Raw genomic sequence first — 25,253 nt, forward strand, 5'->3', positions numbered from 1 at the left:
AATAGTTACTCACCACAGACATAAGACTCATTGGTCATTAATTCCCAGCATTACCCCTTTTATATTACTTGAACAAAGGGATGACATCTGACGCCCTCTAGTCTTCTGGTACTCTTCCTGTGGCCAGTGAGGACGCCAAAATCATTTCAAAAGGTGCAGCAATCTTTTTCCTCACTTCCCATGGTAACTTGGATTATACTCCATTCAGCTCCAGGGACTTTTCTATCCTAATGTTTTTACATTTCCAGCACACCCACTTTCTTAATTTTGACATATTCTAGCATATCAGTTTATTTTATGCTGTCCTCACAAACATCAAGGTCCTTCTCACTGGCGAATACTGAAGCAAAGTATTCATTCAGAACCTCCCTTATCTCTTCTGACTCCAGGCACGTGTTTCCTCTTTTATCCCTAATGGATCCTAGCCTCACTGTTGTCATCTTTCTGTTCTTCACGTATGTGTGGAACTTTTTTTTTAATTTTATTTTTATTTGGATAAAGAATTCACAAATATCATGTACTTTTTTCACACATATAACCTTTTCCATTTTTTTATATGTATAAAACTACAATTATTTATACATTCTTAAGTACACATTGAGATGATATAAAAGGAAAATAAACATTTAAGTAGATAATTATGTACTGGGGTAAATCTAACCTATTAGGCTAAGTAATGGAATTAGTTGTTAAGAAAAATAGTAATAATAGTTTCCATATAACCCTTCTGGACCACTTCCACTGGTCCAAAATGTTGTATATAAGCCTATGTATCAACACCTTGTGGAACTTCTTATAGCCTTCCTTAATCCTATTCTCCATGGCCTTCTTATTTCCTCTTCTAGCTCTTGTAAATCATTCTTAATCTCCTTTCTGACTATCTCAAATTTCTTTAGAGCCCTATCCTTGCTCCCTAAACTCCTTGCCTCTCTCTTCTTTTTGACTAGATGATCCACATTTCTTGCAAGCCATGGTTCCTCCACCCTATTCCTGCCTCAGTGGGACAAACCTACCCAGAGCTCCATATAACTGCTTCCTAAACAACTTCTACACTTCTGTTGTGCTTCCTCCCCCCCCCCCGAGAACATCCATTCCCAATTTATACTCCCAAGTTCCTGTCTAATAGCATCATAATTCACCCTCGCCCAATTAAATACTTTCCCATACAGTCTGCTCCTACCCCTCTCCAAGGCTATGGTAAAGGTCAGAGTTGTGGTCACTGTCTCCAAAATGTTCACCTACTGAGAGACCTGCCACTGAACCAGGTTCGTTACCTAACACCAGATCCAGTATGGCCTCTCCTCTAGTCGGTCTGTCTACATATTATGTCAGGAATCCTATTGTGTTAGGACACACCTAACAAATTCTGCCCCACCTAAGCCTTTTACCCTAAGGAGGTGCCAATCAATATTGTGAAGTTAAAGTCATCTATGATAACAATTCTGTGAATTTTGCACCTTTCCAAAATCTTCCCTTCCTGTTTTTGACATCCACCCGTACTGACTCAATGGTCAATCCCTCCAGATGTCCTCCCTTTCTGCAGCTGTGATTCTATCCCAGTTAGAAATCCCACTCCCTCACATCTTTACCATTTTTCCTGTCCCTTTTGAAACAAACAAATCTCAGAACATCCAGCAGCCACTCCTGCCACTGCTATAGCCAAATCTCTGTAATGGTCACAACGTCATAGTTCCATGTACTGACCCATGCTTTAAGTTCACAGCTTTGTTCCTGAATACTCCTTGCATTAAAATTGAGACACTTTAACCTATTCAACAGACTGCATTTATGCCCTGTCAAGTACCTGTCCTTCCTTACTGTCACTCTACACATTACAGCTACCTGTACACCAATTGCCTATCCTCTGACCCATGATCCTCTGACTCCAGTTCCATCCCACTGCTAAATGAGTTTAAGGCCTCCCCAACAGCTCTAGCAAATCTACCTGCAAGGATATTGGTCCCTTTCAAGTTCTGGATTATCCCATCCCTTTTTATACGGGTCATACTTTCCCCAGAAGAGATCCCAATGACCCACAAATCTGCAAGAGTGCCTCCTGCACCATTTCTTCAGCCATGCATCCAACTACCATATCATCCTATTCTTACCCTTCCCAGATGGTGGCACAGGAAGAAGTCAAGAGATTACTACCCTTGATATGCTGCATTTCAGCTTCCTACCTAGTTCTCTATACTTTCTCCTCAATCTTTCTATGTCACTTGTGACTTCTGACTGCTCACCCTCCCCTTAAGAATGCTACAGACCTGATCTGAGATGTCCCTGACCCTGACACCAGGGAGACAACATACCACCTGACAGTCTCTGTTATGTCCACAGAATCTCCTGCTTGCTCCTCTAATTATTGAATCCCCTGTCACCACTGCTCTCCTCATCTCCCCCTGCCCTTCTGTGTCACTGATTTAAACTCACAAACTTGAGCAACTAAATTTATTTCTAAAATAATGAAATATGTGGAAAACACCCTTCACACAGGAGCTTATAAAGTTTTATTATTCAACTGGAAATGCCTCTTGTAATGACACTGTGCCCGCACATGTTAATAAATAATCTTTACAACATGAACAACCATAAAGAACATTGTGCATTGAAACAGACTTGAACCCAACATATTTCAAAAGTGTTAAAAGCATAGAGACTTGCACTTAAGCATAGCCAGCCTTGCTTCTTCGTTGGTTTTTCCTTGAGGTACTTGTCCTGCTTCATTGATCAAGGTAATATCTTCAGTTTGTTATGATGTATACTGAAATTGCTTCAAATTTCAAAGGGGAAATTAAGCTGCATGCTTATTAAAGCAAATGGAATTAGTATTTGGTGGCCAGACAAAATCTATTGAATTGGAAATGAAACGATGAGTATATTAGGGGATGCTTGTTTACTGATCTACAAAGTTGTAGAATTTCAATGGTTTCTGTTGGTCATTCCAGGTAAGTAATGGGCAAAACCACCAGACAGGATTCAATCAAAAATGCACTTTATGTCAGGAAGCAATTGCAGCTTTACTTGGTGTTTAAATCATTTGAAGCACCTCTACAAATTTGGAAAGTTGTCCCAATTCTAACACTGTGTTATGAGCATAGAAGTAAATAATTATGCTGGCTTTGTGTACATTGCGGAACAATGGTTGGGTTAGCTAATAAACTGACAAACGCAAGGAAAACAATAGAAATGTTAACATACGGAGAGCAATTTCACAAATTACCGGCTTCAAAAATTTCTTGGGAGTTCATGTCTGTTCATAGGTTGCTACATCTGGGATAGGCACATCCCACTGTTTGGAGTGAGATGTATCATAGCACATAAAATTTACATTGTGAAGGCAGAATAATTGAGCTGTTTTTCTTCTGGTAAGGGTGGCTTATTCCACAGAAGGATCCGAAAGATGCTGTCTTAATTGAATTTCAAATGCAGCATTAAAATTGTGTAATGATTGACCTCAAACACTTATACTGGACATTCCACAAAATTGACTGCAGAACTTTCCAACAACCTATGAAGTCCCATTAATGGAGGGCAGTAAGTCTGGGACAATGAAGGCTGAAAGTCTGACACCTGGTACGTTGCCTATTTTGCCTTTTGCAAGGAAGTTTCCAGCCATCTGTTTTAAGTCTCCTGCAGCCTCAGTGGTCTGTCCTGAGCTGTCTTTGTTATTACAGGCCAGCAGCCTGGACTCAACCCCAATGAACCCCTTCAACACAGATGATGAATAATTTGACCAAATGTAGTGCTGGGAGTTCTGTTTGCTCTGAATTTGCATTTCAATGCTAATCCTGGGAACTCCATCATCCAACTCTCCCCAACTTCCCTGATCCCTGTTAACTGTTCATCCATCTCCTGGTAGGATATATTTCCAGCCTTGCCTAATTGTTTAATCTTCTCCCTTCCTCCATCCTGAAAACTCTGACCTCTCCCCTGGATATGACTCCATTTCTTCTGCAAGACCTCTCCTTCTAACCAATCTCTCTTCCTTGGACCTCTCTTCTACCCTATCAAAATGTCCAAGCTCCCATCAATTCTGGTTTTCGTATTTAATCTCTCTCCCCAATTCCTTCCTGGTTCTGAGAGAATCAGAATGGGATTTATTATCTAAAACATGACATGGCATTTGTTGTTTTGCAGCAGCAGTACAGTGCAGGGACACAAAAATCTATAAATTATAAAAGTAAATGAATAATACAAAGAAGGAATAATGAGGAATACTTAAAGATAAAGGAATACTGGGAGGAAAATGTGGAAGTCCTAGTCCACATATTGACTCGTTCTCCCACACTGTGAAAGGGTTAGGTGGCATGGAGTTTGTCAAATGTGTTCAGGAAAGTTTTCTAAATCAATATATAGAGAGACCAATGAGAGAGGATGCAATACTTGATCTCCTATTAGGGAACCAGACAGGTCAGGTGACGGAAGTATGTATAGGTGAACATTTTGGGTCCAGTGACAATAATGTCATTAGTTTCAAGTTAATTATGGATAAGGATAGGTCTGGTCCTCGAGTTAAGGTTCTAAATTGGAGAAAGGCCAAAGTTCAGGAAATGAGAAAGGATCTAGGAGGAGTGTATTGGGATAAGTTGTTTTCTAGCAAAGATGTGTTCAGTATGTGGAAGGCATTCAAAGGAGAAATTTTGAGAGCGCAGAGTTTGCATGTTCTTGCCAGGATTAAAGGCAAAGTTAACAGGCATAGAGAACCTTGGCTTTCAAGGGATATTGGCCATCTGGTTAAGAAAAAGAGAGAGGTGTATAGCAACAAGGAAAAAAATGAGGTACTTGAAGAGTATAGGAAATGTAAGAAAATACTAAAGAAAGAAATCAGGAGGGCAAAAAGACGACATGAGGTTGCTTTGGCAGGTAATGTGAAGGTAAACCCGAAGGGTTTCTGCAAGTATATTAAGAGTAAAAGGGTAGTAAGGGAGAAAATTCGTCCCCTAGAAGATCAAAGTGGTCGTCTATGTGTGGAGCCTCACAAGATGGGAGAGATTTTAAACAATTTTCTTGCATCAGTATTTACTCAGGAAACTAGCATAGCATATATGGAAGGAAGGGAAACAAGCAGCAGTGTCATGGAACATATAGAGATTAAAGAAGGGGAGGTGCTTGCTGCCTTACGGCGAATAAAGGTAGATAAATCCCCTGGTCCTGACATGACATTTCCTTGGACCTTGAGAGAGACTAGTGTAGAAATTGCAGGGGCCCTGGCAGAAATACTTAAAATGTCCTTAGCCATGGGTATGGTGCCGGAGGATTGGAGGGTACCTCATGTCGTTCCGTTGTTTAAAAAAAGGCTCCAAAAGTAAACCAAGTAAATACAGGCCGGTGAGCCTGACATCAGTAGTAGGTAAATTATTGGAAGGTGTTCTGAGAGATCGGATATACAAGTATTTGCACAGCCAAGGGCTGATTAAGCATGGCTTTGTGCGTGGTAGATCGTGTTTAACGAATCTTATAGAGTTTTTTGAGGAGGTTACCAAGAAAGTAGACGAAGGAAAGGCTGTGGATGTTGTCTACATGGCCTTTAGTAAGGCCTTTGACAAGGTCCCACATGGGAGGTTAGTTCAGAAGGTTCAGACACTAGGAGAGGTTGTAAACTGGATTCGAAATTGGCTGTGTGGGAGAAGACAGAGTGGTAGTGGATGATTGCTTATCAGACTGCAGGCCTGTGACTAGTGGTGTGCCTCAAGGATCTGTGCTGGGACCATTGTCGTTTGTTGTCTATATCAATGATCTAGATAATAATGTGGTAAATTGGATTAGCAAGTTTGCTGATGACACTAAGATTGGAGGCGTTGAGGACAGTGAGGAAGGCTTTCAAAGCTTGCAGAGGGATCTGGACCAACTGGAAAAATGGGCCAGAAAATGGCAGATGGAATTTAAAGCAGACAAGTATGAGGTGCTGCATTTTGGAAGGACAAATCAAGGTAGGACATACACAGTAAATGGGAGGGCACTGAGGAGTGCGGAGGAACAAAGAGATCTGGGAGTTCAGATACAAAATTCCCTGAAAGTAGCGTCACAGGTAGACAGGGTTGTAAAGAAGGCTGTTGGCATCCTGCCATTCATAAATCAAAGTATTGAGTATAGGAGTTGGGATGTTATGGGGAGGTTGTATTAGACATTGGTGAGGCCAAATTTAGAGTATTGTGTACAGTTCTGGTCACCTAACTATAGGAAGGATATCAATAAGATTGAAAGAATGCAGAGAAGATTTTCTAGGATGTTGCTGGTTCTTCAGGAGCTGAGTTACAGGGAAAGATTGAACAGGTTAGGACTTTATTCCTTGGAGCATAGAAGAATGAGGGGAGATTTGATAGAGGTTTACAAAATTATGAGGGGCATAGACAGAATAAATGTGAACAGGCTCTTTCCACTTAGATTAGGGGAGATAAATACGAGAGGACATGGCTTTAGGGTGAAAGGGGAAAGGTTTAGGGGGAACTTCTTCACTCAGAGAGTTGTGGGAGTGCGGAACGAACTGCCATCTGACGTGGTAAATGCAGGCTCACTCTTATGTTTTAAGAACAAATTGGATAGGTACATGGATGAGAGAGGTCTGGAGGGTTATGGACTGGATGATGGTCAATGGGACTAGTGGAATACTGTTTTGGCACAGACTGGAAGGGCCGAATGGCCTGTTTTCTGTGCTGTAGTGTTCTATGATTTTATGGTTCTAACACTGACATCTACCTTGGTGGCAACTCTCAAACATCCCTCATACCTATCCCTCTAGGAGAACTCCACTCCACACTATCAGAAAACTGTGGTGAACACCATCACTGACCTTATCCCATATCCAGTTCCCTTACCCAGCACTGCTCGCTTCTACCTCCTGCCCAAGATCCACAAACTGCACTGTCTGGGTAGAAACATAGAAAACCTACAGCACAATACAGGCCCTTCAGCCCACGATGCTGTGCCGAACATGTACTTACTTCAGAAATTACCTAGGGTTATCCATAGCCCTCTATTTTTCTAAGCTCCATGTACCTATCCAGGGGTCTCTTAAAAGACCCTATCGTATCTGTCTCCACCACCGTCACTGGCAGCCCATTCCACGCGGTCACCACTTTCTGCGTAAAAAACTTACCCCTGACATCTCCTCTGTATGTGCTTCCAAGCACCTTAAAACTATGCCCTCTCATGTTAGCCATTTCAGCCCTGGGAAAAAGACTCTGAGTATCCACACAAGCAATTTGCCTCTCATCATCTTATACACCTCTATCAGGTCACCTCTCATCCTCCGTCGCTCCAAGGAGAAAAGGCCGAGTTCACTCAACCTATTCTCATAAGGCATGCACCCCAATCCAGGTAACATCTCCTCTGCACCTCTCTATAGTTTCCACATCCTTCCTGTAGTGAGGCGACCAGAACTGAGCACAGTACTCCAAGTAGGGTATGACCAGGGTTCTATATAGCTGCAACATTACCTCTCGGCTCATGAACTCAATCCCATGATTGATGAAGACCAATACACCGTCTGCCATCTTAACCACAGAGTCAACCTGCGCAGCTACTTAGAGCGTCCTATGGACTCAGACCCCAAAATCCCTCTGATCCTCCACTCTGCCAAGAGTTTTACCATTAATACACAGCCAATTGTCTCTGCCTGCTCCTGTCCTACTGAACTCGTGTCTTCACATCTCAATTCCACTCTATCCCCCTTGGTTCAGTCCCTTCCCACCCACATCTCACTTCTCATGCCCTTGATCTCCTCAGTGACTTTCAATTCCCCGGCCCTGACTGCCTCATCTTCACCACAAATGTTCAGTCCCTATACACTTCTATCTCCTATCAAGAGGGCCTCAAAGCTCTCCGATTCTTTCTTGACAAAGATCCAACCAATCCCCCTCCATAACCAACTCCTCCATCTGGCAGAATTGGTCCTCACCCTGAACAATTTTTCCTTCAGCTCCTTCCAATCTCTCCAAACCCAAGGGATAGCCATGGGCATTCACTTGGCCCCCAGCTCTGTCATTTGTAGAACAGTCTATGTCCAAAGCCTTCCCCGTTTATACTCCCTAACTCTTCCTCTGCTATGCTACCAACTGCTTTAGCGCTGCTTCATGCACCCTCTCTAAGGTTGTCAATTTTATCAATTTCCACCCCACCCTTCAATTCACTTCGTCTATCTCCGTCACCTCCTTGCCCTTACTCAATCACTCTTTCTCCATCTCTGGAGACAAACTGTCAACCGACATCTTTTATAAACCCTCATCAACAAATGCTTGCGTCAGATGTTGGGGCTAACATGGACAGATTATGTGTGTAGCCCCCCCCCCGGCCACCCTCAGGGTCGCTGGGCTCGCTGTCGTCTAGGGAAACAGCCTCAGCCCCGCCAAACTGGATAATTCGTTTGTGTGGATGCTGTGTGAGGTACCCCACCCCGCCCAAATAACAGACAATACACCAGATGCAATTAAATGATTTACAGTTTATAGATATTACTGGAACTATATAATTAAAAGAGAATAAAATATGAAAGGAAAATAAAAGGCACCACACTTATCAAAGTTCAATCTCTTCGTACACAAAAACCGTTGGAGCTCAAGGACCTTCTTCTTCACCCTGCGACCCCCTCGGACCACTTCGACCGGCCGCCTGGGACCAACAACGGTGGTCGACCAGATGCTCCACACGAGTCCGTCTCCGTCTCCTCGCCAAACGTCCCGCTCGGGGTCCGACCCTGTTAGCGGACTCACAGCACCTCGTCCATCCTCTGTCTCGCTCTCCCGCCTTCTCCCCCAAAACCCCGCGCATACAGTATCTTCAAATACACCAAAACCATAACAACTATCCCAATTGGTTAATAGCACTCTCTTATCACACACTAAAGCAAAAACAAACTGTTAGCGCAAACTTTCTCAGCGTTTAACACAACAAAGCCGCACTCCCCAGATTAACATAACAAAGACGCCATTTTAATTAGCCTCCGCAGTAACATAAAAGTCGAAACCCCCTTACATGTGAACAATACAGAATTATGGCAAAGGGCCAACCAGACACCAATTGAGGCAGAGATCAAGAGAAGGGAGTGGTGCTGGATAGGACACACGTTGAGGAAGCTCCCGAATAGTGTCACCAGACAAGCTCTCACATGGAATCCTCAAGGCAAGCGAAATTGAGGTAGGCCCAAGTCCACATGGAGGAGGGAAGTGCTAACCGACGCGGAGAGTGGGAATGACATGGTCACAGCTGGAGAGATATGCACAAGACAGGTTGATCTGGAAAGAGGTTGTTGGTGGCCTATGCTCACTAGTGAGTTGAAAGGCAGAAGAAGAAGAAGAATTTCCATGGTTATCTTGACAATGCCCTTCCCACTTGTAAAAATGCTATTCCCTTTTCTCAGTTTCTTTGCCTCCATCACATCTGTTTCCAGAACATGGCTTTCTGTTCCAGGACATAAGAGATGTCCTCTTTCTTTAAAGGACAGGGTATCCCTCCCTCTACTATTGATGCTGCCCTCACCTTCATCTGTTCCATTTCCCAGATAACTGAACTCACCCCACCTTCCTGCCACCTTAATAGTGATACAGTCCCTCTTGTCCTCACCTACCATCCCATCAGCCTCTACAACACATTATCCTCCGCAACTACTGCCATCTCCAAAGGGATCCTACCATGAAATATATCTTTACCTCTTGTCCCCCCCCCAGCTTACTGCAGGAATTACTCCTTCTGCGATCCCCTTATCCATTCATCCCTCCCCACTAATCTCACACCAGGTACGTATCCCTGCAAACTGCCCAAGTACTATACCTGCCCATACATCTCCTCCCTCACCTCCATTTGAGGCCTCAAACAGTCCTTCCAGGTGAAGCAACACTGCAAATCTGCTGGAGTCATCTATTGTGACTGGTACTCCTGATGCAGCCCCCTCTACATTAGTGACACCGTCATAAGTTCATGGACCACGTCATCGAACTCCTCCACATCATCCACCACAACTGGGACTTCCTGATGGCCAAACATTTTCATTCCTTTTCCCATTCCCATTCCGCCGTGTCAACCTGTGGCCTCCTCTTGTGCTAAGACAAGGCCTCAGGGAAGGGGAGTAACACTTTCCACTGGGTATCCTCCAACCTGATGGCATGAATATTGATTTCTCCTTCCAATAAACAAATTCCACCACACCCCACCCCTTCCTCTATTCCCCACTCTGACCTTTTACTTCTTTGCACCTACTTCCCCCTGGGTCCCCTCCTCCTTCCCTTTTTCTTATGGTCCACCCTCCTCTCCTATCAAATTATTTCTTCTCCAGCCCTTGAGTTTTCCCACCCACATGGCTTCAGTTATTACCTTCTAGCTGGCCTCTTTCCCCTCCCATGCCTTTTTATTCTGGCATCTTCCCCCTTCCTTCTCAGTCCGAAGAAGGGTCTTGGCCCAAAAGGTCAACTGTTCATTCTTTTTTTGTGTGTGTTCCCAAGGAATAATGAGATAGTGTTCATGGGTTCATGGATCATTCAGAAATCCAATGATGGAGGGGAAGAAAATGTTCTTGAATTATTCACTCTGGGGCTTCAAGCTCCTTTACCTTCGTCCTGATGGTAGTAGTGAGGAGAGTTCATGTCCCAAATGGTGAGGCACTCGAATACCTGATATCCCCCCAGGCCTAGGAGTGGCAGAAGCTGTGTTTCAGTCTGATTACTTGAGACTTCAAGATTAACAAGGGTTGTGGCAGAGGCCCAGAGCTAGGTATCGATTGCATGAAAGAGGCTTCCTCACAGTACTGCCTGAGACAGGGTTAACCAAAATTCTGTGGCTGTTTAGGAAGCTGTGGGATTCATGCATGCAGTTTCTCTGCTTCAAACGTTCATCCACTTACCTAGTAGAAATGCACGTATCTGCTCAGTCACCACATGAACACAGTAAATGGAACTCCAACAAGTCCCAAAGTAAAACAATTTCTGAAAATGTGTCATTTCAATTCCAAATTATTCTTTTATGTGTCCATTTCATACTCACCTTTTACTCTAATCTTTTTCTTTTACACACTATCTCAAGTTTTTGCAATAAAATATTTCCATGTCAATGAACCACAGATGAAACACGTTATCATTTGGTACATGGGAGACAAACTTCCAACATGTCAGTCAAGTTACTGAATACTATCTTTCATATATGATTGCCTGTCCAGGTCCTGATTCATTTCCCAGAGATAACAAGTTAAGGAACAAGTCAATTATCTTACCTCCATGTTTCCCAAAGAGCTTGACATTGAGAATAATCAATTAGTGGGAGCTTCACTAGAGCAGTTAAAAATAATCAAAATGGATGGACAACAACAGGAACTTTAGGGTCTTCCTGGATGGATCAATTAAAATGGTTTTAAGGTAGAATATTCTGGCTTCAATAAAGAAAAAAGAAAATTGAACACAAGAGAAAATGCAGATGCTGGATATTTGGAGCAACATACAAATGCACCAGAAGAAAGTGCTAGATGTTTAGGGAGCATCTATGGAGGGAAATGGACAGTCGACGTTTCAAGTTGAGACCATTATCTGGACTGTAAGGAAGTAAGGAGACATCCCATGCGGGAAAGTGAAGCAAGGAGGGTGGGGCAGTACGTAGGTAGGTAAGAAGTGGTTTCAGCTGAGGAGGGTGATAGGTCGATGAGATAGGGAGAGAGCTGGAAGGTGACAGGTGGATGTGACAAAGGGCTGAAGAAGATGGAATCTGATAGAAGAGGACAGTGGAGCATGGAATAAAGGGAAGGAGATGGGGAGGGAACCAGTGTGTATGGGTGATGGCAGTTGGAAAGGGTGGAGGAGAGGAAAGAGATAGAGTGACCGGGGCAATTGGACCAGGAGGAAAGAGAAAAGGAAAATACCAAAACAAAGAATGAAGGGCAGCAGTTGTCAGGAATTCAAGAATTTGATGTTCATGCCATCAGGTGGGAAAATCAGACATTTTGATGGCTAACCTAATCCTTCCAGCTTTATGTTTCTGTTCCCTTTAAACCTGTGCTGTCATTTTGGGTATACATTGTTGACTGTGCTAGCAATCCAGGTTCAATTCCCATGGCTGTCGGTAAAGAGTTTGTACGTTCTCCCTGTGACAATGTTGATTTCCTCTGGGTGCTCTAGTTCCCTCCTACATTACAAAGACATACAGTTAGGATTAGTGAGTTGTGGGCATACTGTTTTGGCACTGGAAACATATTGATACTTGCAGGCTAATCTCAGTACATCTTTGGACTTTATTGGTTGTTGACACAAAAATGACACATTTCATTGTATGCTTTGATGCTTCAATGTACATGTGACAAATAGAGCTAAACGTTCTTTGTAAGGGAATATCGTCAGTTTATATTATGGATTTGAATGTTACAGATGCATTTAAAAAGTGCTGGCACAACTTCTCCACCAGAGGAAGATATTCAGACAATGAGCCCATGCATTTCTATCTTCTAAATTACAAGGATACTCACAGTGTAAATATTTTTTAAAAGTGGATAATTGGTGAGAACTGATTCCCCAACATTATGGAGGAAGGTAAGTATAAAAAGTTTTTTGCATTAAACTAAAATAGTCATAGTCATACTTTATTGATCCCGGGGGAAATTGGTTAACCTAAGTTAAAAACTTAAGTTAAAGCAGAGAAGCAAGAGTTTGCAACAACATACATCTATGAGATGTAGTCCTTGCAACAACTTGTATGAAATCAGACTTTTTTGTTCTAATGGTTTTCTTTCTTTTAAATATTGTGTATAACTTATGCTTATGTTGTGAATGCTGCTCATTCTCTCAACGGCTACTTTATCAAGTTCACCTGTACACCTAGCCATTAACGCAATTATCTAATCAGCCAATAGTGTGGCAGCAACTCAATGTTTAAAAGCATGCAGGCATGATCAAGATGTACAGTTGTTGTTCAGACCAAACATCAGAACAGGGAAGAAATGTGATCCAAGTGACTTTGACCGTGAAATGATTGTTGGTGCCAGACAGTTTCCTACCTCTGAAACCGCTGATCTCCTGCGATTTTCATGCATAACAGTCTCTAACAGTTTACAGAGAATGATCCAAAAAAACAGAAAAATATCCAGCGAGTGACAGCTCTGTGGGTGATAAAGCTTTGTTAGTAAGAGAGGTTAGAGAAGAATGGCCAGACTGGTTTAAGCTGACAGGAAGGCGGCAGTAACTGAAATAACCAGTGGCGTGCAGAAGAGCAATTCTGAATACAGAACATGTCAAATCTTGAAATGAATATTACAGTAGCAGCAGAAGACCCTGAACATTCACTCAATGACTACTTTATTAGGTACCTCCAAAGTTCAAAATAAATTCATTAGCAAAGTACATATATGTCACCATATAAGACCCTGAGATTCATTTTCCTGTGGGCAATCACAGTAAATACAAGAAACACAATAGAATCGACGAAAGACTGCATCCAACAGAAACAGACAACAACCAATGGGCAAAAAAAAACTGTGCAAATACAAAAAGAAAGAGAAAAAAAGAAAAAATATATAATAAATAAATAAATATTGAGAAAATGAGATGAAGAGTGTTTGAAATCTTCAACCCTCCCCAATATCAAGGACATCTCAGTGTCTCAAGGAGCAGTATTCATCACTAAGGACCCTCACCTTGGGGGTCATGCCCTCTAATCATTACCACCATTGGGACTGAGGGACAGGAGCCTGCAGATCTACACTCAATGATCCAGGAGCAGCTTCTTCCCTTCAACCATCAAATTTAGCTACAAATCCAACTTCATATAAGACAGTGCCAATAAACCTCATTCTTATTCTGACATCCCAGCTTCTCTCTCTCTCTCCCAATATCATCTGCCTGCTGAGTGCTTCTAGCAAATTCTGTTTTCGTTTCAGCTATTTTCATCTGCAATATTCTACTTTGGCTTTAATTGATTGCTATGATTACTTGGACAGTTTCTTTAAACACACGATGTTTAGTTTAATCGTTAGGCTATGAAGTTCAGTGTTTCATGGTATTTATTAAAGAAGATCAATGTGCTTTAGCAATTTCTTCTGAAGATTCAGTGAATGACTTTCCAGGTAGTCACTTGGATTTGAATGACAATGTGACATCTAGGGGTAAGAATAGCATGTCATGAATGGATATCATATTCCTGACAATTGTTCTTAAGGGAGAGAGGAAATTATAATGATGACAATGCCATTGATCAGTACTTGAATTCTCAAGTACAGAAAGCCAAAGATACCACATCTGAAGTTGCCTATCTCAGTCAAAGAACCTATAACAAATCATAGCTAATAACCATGACCTTCATTAAATTTCCTGTTCTCTTTATGGTGCAACTTGGTGTGTTTATTTTCAGCTGCTTTTTTTTATTTTCAGCTGCTTTAAAAATGCAAATGAAGTCTCACTTCAGGAACCACCAGCCATTGTAGCTGATTTTTCTTTTAGATAATTGATCAGCGGTATTTCAAAACATTTTTACAGGGCTAAGTTATATTTATGCTTCTTCCAAAATAGAATTTCCTCTGCTGTAAAGTATAGCTTGGATGAATCGCTGGAAATAGGTTTAAAGTTGTATAGTTAGCATTCACTTTGAGGGGACTGGAATATAAAGGCAAGGTTGTAATTGAACGTAGAAATCTTCAGCACATTACAGGCTCTTCTGCCCAAAATGTTGTGCTGACCATGTAACCTACTCTGGAAATTGCCAAGAATTTCCCTACCACATAACCCTCTATTGCTCTAAGCTCTAAGAGTCCCTTGAAAGACTCTATTATATCCGCCTCTACCACCATCGCTGGCAGTGCATTCCACTCACCCACCACTCAGTGTAGAAAAACTTACCTCTGACATCCCCCTTGTACCTACTTCCAAGCACCTTAAAACTATGCCCCTTCGTGCTAGCCATTTCAGCCCTGGGAAAAAGCCTCTGGCTCTCCATGCAATCAATGCCTCTCATCATTTTATACTCCTCTGTCAAGTCACCTCTCGCCCTCCATTGCTCCAAGGAGGAAAGGTGCAGAATCTTTATGGGTTGAGCTAAGAAATTGCAGGGGTAAAAGGACCCTGATGGCAGTTATATACAGGCCTCTTAACAGCTGCAGTGATGTGGACTACAAATTACAACAGGAAATAGAAAAGGCTTGTCAGAAGGGCAGTGTTATGATAATTGTGGGGGATTTTAACATGCGAGTGGATTGGGAAAATTAGGTCAGCACTGGATCTCAAGAGAGAGAATTTGTAGAATGTCTGCGAGATGGCTTTTTAGAACAGCTTGTTGTTGAGCCCACCAGGGGATCGGCTGTACTAGATTGGGTATTGTGTAATGAACAGGAGGTGATTAGAGAGATTGAGGTGAAGGAACCCTTAGGAGGCAGTGATCATAACATGATTGAGTTCACTGTGACATTTGAGAAAGAGAAGACGAAATCTGATGTGTCGGTATTTCAGTGGAGTAAAGGAAATTACAGTGGCGTGAGAGAGGAACTGGCCAAAGTTGACTGGAAAGGGACACTTGTGGGAAGGACAGCAGAGCAGCAGTGGCTGGAGTTTATGCAAGAAGTGAGGAAGGTGCAAGATAGATATATTCCAAAAAAGAAGAAATTTTCGAATGGAAAAAGGATGCCACCGTGACTGACAAGAGAAGTCAAAGTCAAAGTTAAAACAAAGAAGAGGGCATACAAGGAAGCAAAAATTAATGGGAAGACAGAGGATTGGGAAGCTTTTAAAAGCTTACAAAAGGAAACTAAGAAGGTCATTAAGAGGGAATAGATGAACTATGAAAGGAAGCTAGCAAATAATATCAAAGAGGATACTATAAGCTTTTTCAAGTATATAAAGAGTAAAAGACAGATGAGAGTAGATATACGACTGATAGAAAATGATGCTGGAGAAATTGTAATGGGAGATAAGGAGATGACAGAGGAACCGTATGAGTATTTTGCTTCAGTCTTCACTGAGGAAGACATCAGCAGTATACTGGACACTCAAGGATGTCAGGGAAGAGAAGTGAGCGCAGTCACAATTATGACAGAGAAAGTACTCAGGAAGCTGAATAGTCTAAAGGTAGATAAATCTCCCGGACCAAATGGAATGCACCGTCATGTTCTGAAGGAAGTAGCTGTGGAGATTGCGGAGGCATTAGCAATGATCTTTCAAAAGTCGATAGATTCTGGCATGGTTCTGGAGAACTGGAAGATAGCAAATGTCACTCCACTATTTAAGAAGGAGGCAAGGAAGCAAAAAGGAAATTATAGACCTGTTAGCTTGAAATCAGTGGTTGGGAAGTTGTTGGAGTCAATTGTCAAGGATGAGGTTACAGCGTACCTGGAGGCATATGACAAGATAGGCAGAACTCAGCATGGTTTCCTTAAAGGAAAATCCTGCCTAACAAACCTATTACAATTTTTTGAGGAAATTACAAGTAGGCTAGACAAGGGAGATGCAGTGGATGTTGTATATTTGGATTTTCAAAAGGCCTTTGACAAGGTGCCACACATGAGGCTGCTTAGCGAGATAAGAGCCCATGGAATTATGGGAAAGTTACATACATGGATAGAGCATTGGCTGATTGGCAGGAAACACAGGGTGGGAATAAAGGGATCCTATTCTGGTTGGCTGCCGGTTGCCAGTGGTTTTCCACAGGGGTCCGTGTTGGGGCTGCTTCTTTTTATGTTGTACATCAACGATTTGGATTATGGAATAGATGGCTTTGTGGCTAAGTTTGCTGATGATACAAAGATAGGTGGAGGGGCCAGTAGTGCTGAGGAAACAGAGAGTCTGCAGAGAGACTTGGATAGATTGGGAGAATGGGCAAAGAAGTGGCAAATGAAATACAATGTTGGAAAGTGTATGATTATGCACTTTGGCAGAAGAAATAAACAGGCAGACTATTATTTAAATGGAGAGAATTCAAAGTTCTGAGATGCAATGGAACTTGGGAGTCCTCGTGCAGGATACCCTTAAGGTTAACCTCCAGGCTGAGTCGGTGGTGAAGAAGGCAAATGCAATGTTGGCATTCATTTCTAGAGGAATAGAGTATAGGAGCAGGGATGTGATGTTGAGGCTCTATAAGGCACTGGTAAGACCTCCCTTGGAGTACTGTGGGCAGTTTTGGTCTCCTTATTTAAGAAAGGATGTGCTGACGTTGGCAAGGGTTCAGAGAAGATTCACTGGAATGATTCCAGGAATGAGAGGGTTAACATATGAGGAACGTTTGTCCACTCTTGGACTGTATTCCTTGGAGTTTAGAAGAATGAGGGGAGACCTTATAGAAACATTTCGAATGTTGAAAGGCATGGACTGAGTGGATGTGGCAAAATTGTTTCCCATGGTGGGGGAATCTAATATGAAAGGGCATGACTTAAGGATTGAAAGGCGCCCATTCAGAACAGAGATGCAAAGAAATTTTTTTAGCCAGAGGGTGGTGAATCTATGGAACTTGTTGCCATGGGCAGCAGTGGAGGCCAAGTCATTGGATGTATTTAAGGCAGAGATTGATAGGTATCTGAGTAACCAGGGCATCAAAGGTTATGGTGAGAAGGCGGGGGAGTTTGACTAAATAGGAGAATGGATCAGCTCATGATAAAATGGCGGAGCAGACTCGATGGGCCGAATGGCCGACTTCTGCTCCTTTGTCTTATGGTCTTATGGAAAGTCCAAGTTAACTCAACCTATTCTCATAAGGCATGTTCTTCAATCCAGTCAATATCCTTGTAAGTCTCCTCTGCACCCTCTCTATAGTATAATATAAAGGCATTATAAGGCCTTGGCAGACTGCACTGGGAACATGGTGCAACACACACAAAAGGCTAAAGGAACAGCATCTATGGAAAAGAGTAAGCGGTTGAATTTTCGCAGTGAGGCCCCTCATTAGGGTTGATCAGGACATGACTCTCCATCGACCCAAAACATCGACTGTACTCTTTTCTGTAGATGCTGCCTGACCTGATGAGCTCCTCCAGCATTTTGTGTGTGTTGCTCGGATTTCCAGTATCTGCAGATTCTTTTGTCTCTAGGAATATGGTGAGCAGTTTTGGGTCCTTTATCTATAAAAGGGTATCCTGAGGAGGTTCACAAGAATAATCCTTTGTATGTATGAGGAGTGTTTGATAGCTCTGGTCCTGTTTTCGCTGGAGTTTAGAAGAATGGGTGGGGGGGGGGAGATCTCATTTAAACCTATCAAATATTGAAAGGCCTAACTAGCGTGGATGGAGTGGATGTGGAGAGGATGTTTCCTATAGTAGGAGAGTCTAGGACCAGAGGGCACAGCCTCAGGATACACGGTAGTCTCTTTAGAACACAGATGAGGAGGAATTTCTTCAGCCAGAAGGTGGTGAATGTGTGGAATTCCTTGCCATGGATGATGGTGGACGCTACTATATTCAACCACCAACTTTGCAAATTTGCATTTCTTTTTGTTCAGAGTGATTCTGGCCTGTTTCAGTTTCTTCAAGTTGTACCTGAATTCCGCCTGTTGCTGATGAACATTCTCATTTTGCCTGACCATAGTAATAGCTTTCTCTGATGTGAGATTTGCCTGCAACCATTTGGTGTCCAGTAGCCCAGCAACAATTTTATCTCTAAAGAGCTCAGCTCTCAGATTTCCATATGCACAGTTGTCTGACTGGCCATACAATGCTGAGATGAAGTCATTTACAATTTCCTCTGGCTCCTGTTTTCTGGATTTGAATGTTACCATTTCATATATCACATTTCACCTTCCTATGAAATATTCTTTGAATTTGTCCTGCGCTGTTTTATGCTCCTTTTTCTGACCACCTGTCAATTCTAGTCCACCTGTGATGTCATCTGCTTTGTCACCCATGCCGTATACCAGTGTGCTTACTTGATGCTCTTCTGAAGCCTGAATGCCCTGATTTAGAGAAATCAAATGTCTTGGGAGGTTTTTCAAGGCAAGTAGATATAGGTACTGCAGGTATCTGTGTCATTTTCCTGTTTGTTTGTTTATTTATTATTTTATTTATTTGGACTACAAAAGGCTTCTTTTCTCTCCCTGAGAGTTTGACTGACTTTTCTGCTGTGTCTGTGTCTCTGTGCACTTTCACGGGCTAGTTGCCCACAGATTATTACAATGAATCCACTTTTGGGTGTAGCTTGAAGGTGTTGCCTAGCAACCCTGGCCAGTTCTCAGCTCATGCAGTGTATACAATTATCAAATTGGCATAGGCAGATTAGGTTGATAAGTCTTTGGAATATTTTTCATAGCTATATATAAACAAAACAGTCTTACTGTAAATTCTTTCTTGTTGGGGAGATCGGCTGGTTTGTAGCATCAATTCATTAACAATCAACCACTGTAGACACCATAAAAATGCTGGAGGATCTCAGCAGGCCAGGCAGTTCTTCATTAGTTATGTTTGATATTGAGGGATAGTGCAGAACACACCAAGATGCCAGCATGCAGGATGTTCAACTGAACTTTATTGACAACACTGCTTGTACAATATGTGAACTCCGCCCAAGTGGGAGTGGCTTAGTGAGTGACGTCGGAATAACACAATTAGCTACCACAACAGAGGCAAAGTCATTGGGTGTAGTCAAGGTAGAGATTGATAGGTTTTTGATTAGTAATGGTGTCAAAGGTTATGGGAAGAAGGCAGGAGAATGGGTTGGGGGGGTGGTTAACACATTAGTCATGAGGGAATGGTAGAGCAGACTCGTTGGGCTGAATTGTATAATTCTGCTCCTACATTTTATGGTCTTAAGATCAATTTCATCTGGCTGATTATTGTAGTACTTTTTAAAATTTTGTTTAAGATAAATGGATACTAAAATTTCAAACTTCAATCACTTAGGGATGCATATATCACAGTGAATATTCACCTGGAATTATTTTCTTCTGCTCCTTCTTTTCATTTTAGAAGATGTTCTTCTGCATCTCAAAACAACTCACATCAAGGTTTTGAAGGAAATGTGTGTGTGCATAAGAGGAGAGTCTGCGTGCAACAAGTTTACAGATCTATGGGTCACTGAAAGCAGTGCACAGTCTCGGCAGCACGAAGGCCCGGAGCACCAATGTATGGATCAGAAGATCAGACCCGACCGCTTCCTTAGATATGCAGAGATTTTAAAACCAGAACCTGAAGGGCATAAGCCTCACAGAACCACCCTTACAAAAGGAATAGCTGGAATTGGCAAAACCGCATGTGTAGAAAAGTTAATTCATGACTGGGCTGCCGGATCTATACTCCCAGAATTTGATTTCATATTCATGTTCCCATTCCGTACACTCAATACGCTGCCACAAATGACACTAAGCCTGATGCAACTTATAGAGTTTTGCTACCCACATATGCAGGATTGCAAAGAGATTTTTTCAAACACATCAATCAAGTGCTTGTATATATTTGATGGACTAGATGAAAGTAGGCAAACTCTAAATTTTGAAAACCAGTTAGCTTGCTATGATGAATGTGAATCAAGGCCACTTGAATCCTTGCTCTCAAACCTTATCAGAGGTAACATTCATCCTTCCTCTTCAGTTTGGATCACCACCCGGCCAGCGGCTATGGGACAGGTACCTCTAAGTTATATTGACAGGCTGACTGCAATACGAGGTCTCAGTGAACATCAGAAGAGGGAGTACTTTCTCAAGAAGTATGAAAATAGGCACCTGGCAGAGAAAATGATTTCAGTTATGAAGAAAGAAAAGAGCCTATCCTTTCTATGTTACCTGCCCATTTTTTGTTCTGTTTTGTCAACCTTTTTGGAAGATGCATTAAAATCATTTCAATGCCAAGGGCTCGGTGATTACGTGCCCATTGCAATCACACCTGTCTTCAACAATTTTTTAGTTCAAATCCTCTCTAATCAACAGCAACGACAGGCAGATTTAGGAAGCGCAGGGGAAACTATTGCTGAATTCATGAAGTCAAAGCAAAGAGACATCATTAATTTGGCAAACTTGGCTTTTGATTTGCTGAGAAGTCAAACATTTATATTCAACAAGAATCGTTTAAGAATGTACAATGCTGACGTCTCCCTGATGGAGAGTGGAATATGTAAGGAACTTACAAAGGGAAATCCCAACAACTTAAAGAACATCTCCTTTGTTCATGGAGCACTGCAAGAATACATGGCTGCTTTGTATGTTTTTCTTTCATTTCACTGCACCAAATCAAATCCTTTAATGACATTGACCAAACCAAAGATGCAACAGCAACATGAAAAACTCAGCTATTTCCACATCCTTAAACAGGCCTGCAAAGAAACCATCAAAAGTCCCAGTGGTCACTCAGATTTATTTCTCAGATTCCTTTGTGGACTAGGGACAACAAGTCACCAAAGTTTGAAAGGGCTGATGACGAGTTGTGAAATTGATCATGATGATATAACAAAGATCACTCAATTTTTGAAGCAAAAATTACAGGAAGATATTCCTCCAGAAAAATGCCTCACTCTAATACAATGTTTAATTGAATTAGGTGATAATTCATTTGTGGTGCAGCTTAACAATAACCTGCCTACTGAGGCTGCCACATATCGGACTCTGTCACCTATGGATTACTCTGCAATGGCCCTGGTTTCGAAAATGTCAGAGGAAAACTGTGAGATGTTCAGTCTATCGGAACACAAAATATCTTCCATCGGTCTTCGGAGATTGGCTCCAGTTCTGTTCACTTTTACAAGTTTAAAGTAAGGATGCTGCTTCCCGTCGAAAATATTTTATCAATAACATTCAATAAGTCATTGCAGATTATGTGAAGCTGACAATAGAAACATTTTCCACCATTCTGTGATCAGTGGGTGATGTTCCCCACTTAATGATCACAAGAGCAAAAATTAGAAAATAAACAGCAGAGAACTCAATTAGAATTTATCTTTCTGCCACATACAATGAACTAACTTTCATTTTCTTTCTACTGAGAATGTGATATTTTGATCTAGGTAAAATTATGCAATCCACAATAAGACATCTGAGAACTTTACGTACATTATTTTTACTTCCATGCTGCCGTCAAAAGCCAACCATTCACTCATTATTCCTGCTCTCATTTTAACTTTTCTACCAATAATTTGGTGGCTACTTATATTCTTACTTGATGTACTTTATACAAAGATAAGCATATATACAGAGTTCTAATAAAATATCAGACACTTGATACATTAACTCTGTTTCTCTCACTATAGATACTGCCCAGCCAGATAGTATTTTCAGCACTTCCTGTTTTTACTGAACACATACAATCATGTTTTTTTTTTTGTGGTGATACCTAAGATCAACATTCGAAATTAGTATGTGTTACTTCAAGTTCCATATAGTTGTAAAATATGATTAGAGTGCATAGTAAGGAAAATTACATCAAAATTATACCATATTTGTGATGTTTACCAGAACTGATGCTGTGTACATACATCTATTGATGCTTCTGGACACATCTTCAGTGATGTTCCTGGAATCATCGGGTGTTTCGGGTCTTTCAACATCATACAACCTCCTCCAGGTGACCCAGCCAGGGCTGATCAGACCCCAGCTTGTGTCCAGATATCTAGCTACTTATGACTCCATGGCTCCCCTCTTTTGAGCCATGCCCAAAATGCTGAAGGCTCTAACTAAAGAACGGGCTACGAATCCCCTACAACCAACCTCCACTGGGAGACACCTCACTCTCCATCCAGCCTGCTGACAGTTGCTGACCAGTCCTGCATACTTGGAGAGCTTCCTTTCAAAGGCCTCTTCCAAGCTATCTTCCCATGGGACTGTCAGCTCCAGCAGCACCACTTGCTTAGTCGACTCAGACACTAGGACAATGTCTGGTCGCAGGGTGGTGGCTACGATATGGTTGGGGAACTTCAGTTGCCCTTTGAGGTCCACCAACAGTTGCCAGTCCCTTGCAGAGGTCAGAATGCCTGCAGATGTTCCTTTGGCAGGTATTGGCTGTTCCCCGGCTCTGACAAAGGCAATGGTCTGCTTGGAGGGTCGGGACCGCCTCGCCCACTCAACTCCTGCGCTGACAGCTTCAGCGATGGTCTTCAGGACCTGATCATGCCTCCACCTGTACCGTCCCTCACCAAGTGCCCTTGCACAGCCACTGAGGATGTGCTCCAGGGTTCAACTATTCAATTCTTAATTTTATATCACCGAATAATTAGCTGTGAATTCTATACCCTGTAGATCCCCAACACATCTTTTTAAGGAAAAATCAAAATTAAATTCTTGATTCTGTGAGAAAATAATAAATTTACAATGAGTACATAAAAAGTAATATTTGCTTTATTTTAATTGAGGAACTAACAGTACCTGGGACTTCCTTCTCAAATGAATGTTGCAGTTTGATGGTAAATTTATTTGTAAATTGTTTCCACTTAGGATGAACGGATCAAATTTAGGAGATTCTGGAGTCAAAATATTAGCTCAAGTGATCAAAAGTCAAGAAGGAAACTTGCAAAATTTAGAGTAAGTTGTGAAAAACCTTAATGCTTCATCCAATTTGTTCCTTATAGAACGTAGTGGTACATCGAATCAGTCTCGTACTCTGAGTTGAAGTTACTTTCTGGGCATTGACTCAAAGTATTTGAGTTATGAAATAAAAAGTACAAATTATTTGAAAATATTTATATTTTCAGGTCGGTAGATTAAAGATATTAGATGATCAGATCCTGTATAATGTTGAAATTTTTTTAATGTCCAAACTGTTTTTGAACTTTCTAGAATCTCTAACAAAGGGAAATATCAATTAATTGTTTTCTTATGTTCATTCATCAAGTAATTAAAGCCTAATCAATATTACTTACATATCAATATCCTATCGACGTATCTGTCCAAATGTTTTAAATGTTGTGACTGCACCTCCTCCCCTAGCAGCTCATTCCATATATATACCGCTCTCATTGTGAAATGTTGCTGCTTAGTACCCTTTTAAAACTTTCCCTGTTCACTTTAAATCTATGCTGCCTAGTTTTGGGCAATACACACAAAATACTGGATGAACTTAGCAGAGCAGGCAGAATCAATGGGAAGGAAATGAGCAGGTGAACTTTCATGCCAGGACCCTTTCAGTCAACTCAAAATGTCAACTGTTCATTTGCCTCCATTGATGGTGCCTGACTTTCTGAGTTCCTCCAGCATTTGGTGTGTGTGTTGCTCAAGATTTCCGGCATCTGTACCACCTCTTGGGCCGCTCTCTAGTTTTGGACTCCCCTACTTGGGAGAGGACACAATGGCGAATCCTTATCTATGCCTCTCATGATATTATAAACCTCAGCCTCCTATGCTTCAAGGAAAAAGTCCCAGACAAAACAGCTTCTCCTTAAAACTTGGTCTCTCTGGTCTTGGGAATATTTTTGCATACTTTCCCACTTATTGATAACCTTTCTATGACAAGGTAAGCAGAACTGTGCACGGTACTCCAAATGCGACTTCACCAATATTTTCTATGGCTATTTATAGTGGTGGCAAAAAACAAGTACATTGGAAATTGCAAACAAGAGAAGATTTAAAGATGTAAAGGTGTTTAAAGTTTAGCCTTATTTGTCACATGTACATCCAAACATCGAAACATAGAGTGAAATGCACCCTTTTTGCATCCACGACAAACACAGTCCAAGGATTGTTCTGGGGGCAGCCCGCAGGTGTTGCCATGCTTCCATCACCAACATGAGATGCCCACGATTCAGTAACCTTAACCATATGTCTTCAAAGTGTGAGAGGAAACCCACATGGTCATGGGGAGAACCCTCAGAGACAGATTCCTTACAAACTCCTTAGAGGGAATGGCATGAATCGAACCCCAGTCAGTGATCACTGGCATTGTAAAGCAATTGCACTAACCACTGTGTTACTATGCCGCCGCCCACCCCCATGTTTCAATAGCCTAAACTTCTCAATATTGCATCAAATGTCATAGAATTTGGAATGAATGTCAATATGCTCAATTTAATGCATATTTATCTTTTTTTTTTCTCTTTTGCACAGGTTGGAAAGAAATGATCTCACACATAAATGTTGTGAAGCCTTAGCCTTCATTCTAAGCAATAACCGCATGCTGAGGAACGTGAACCTGTGTGAGAACCATCTCGGAGATAAAGGAATATGTTTACTGTCTACGGTTCTGAAGCAGCCTCAGTGCAGAATACAGAAACTAAAGTATGTGAAATACTTTGCATGTATCATTTCAAACTCAAATGTTCAATTAGTATTGAGTTTTGGATATAACTAACCTTCTGTTCAAACCTCTAGCAGTTCTTCTTTATATTTTACTTGGACATTCTGCTTTGGGTGACCATTTACAACTTAATTAAATCCATTTAAAGCCCAGCCAGCATCTGGCGACCACT

The 25,253-nt window shown here is 41.7% G+C and overlaps 1 protein-coding gene across 1 annotated transcript in view; it reads left to right on the forward strand.

Moving 5' to 3' along the window:
* The first annotated feature begins 2,869 nt into the window (after positions 1-2,869).
* Positions 2,870-25,253, forward strand: part of LOC140197014 (NACHT, LRR and PYD domains-containing protein 3-like) — a 48,336-nt gene continuing 25,952 nt past the window's right edge. Inside the window, exons 1-4 of the mRNA XM_072256947.1 lie at positions 2,870-2,945; positions 19,838-21,611; positions 23,287-23,373; positions 24,892-25,062. Coding sequence (XP_072113048.1) covers positions 2,870-2,945; positions 19,838-21,611; positions 23,287-23,373; positions 24,892-25,062 — 2,108 coding nt within the window. The remainder of the gene's footprint in view (positions 2,946-19,837; positions 21,612-23,286; positions 23,374-24,891; positions 25,063-25,253) is intronic.

Source organism: Mobula birostris, chromosome 4, assembly GCF_030028105.1.
Source record: "Mobula birostris isolate sMobBir1 chromosome 4, sMobBir1.hap1, whole genome shotgun sequence".
Lineage (NCBI taxonomy): Eukaryota > Metazoa > Chordata > Chondrichthyes > Myliobatiformes > Myliobatidae > Mobula > Mobula birostris.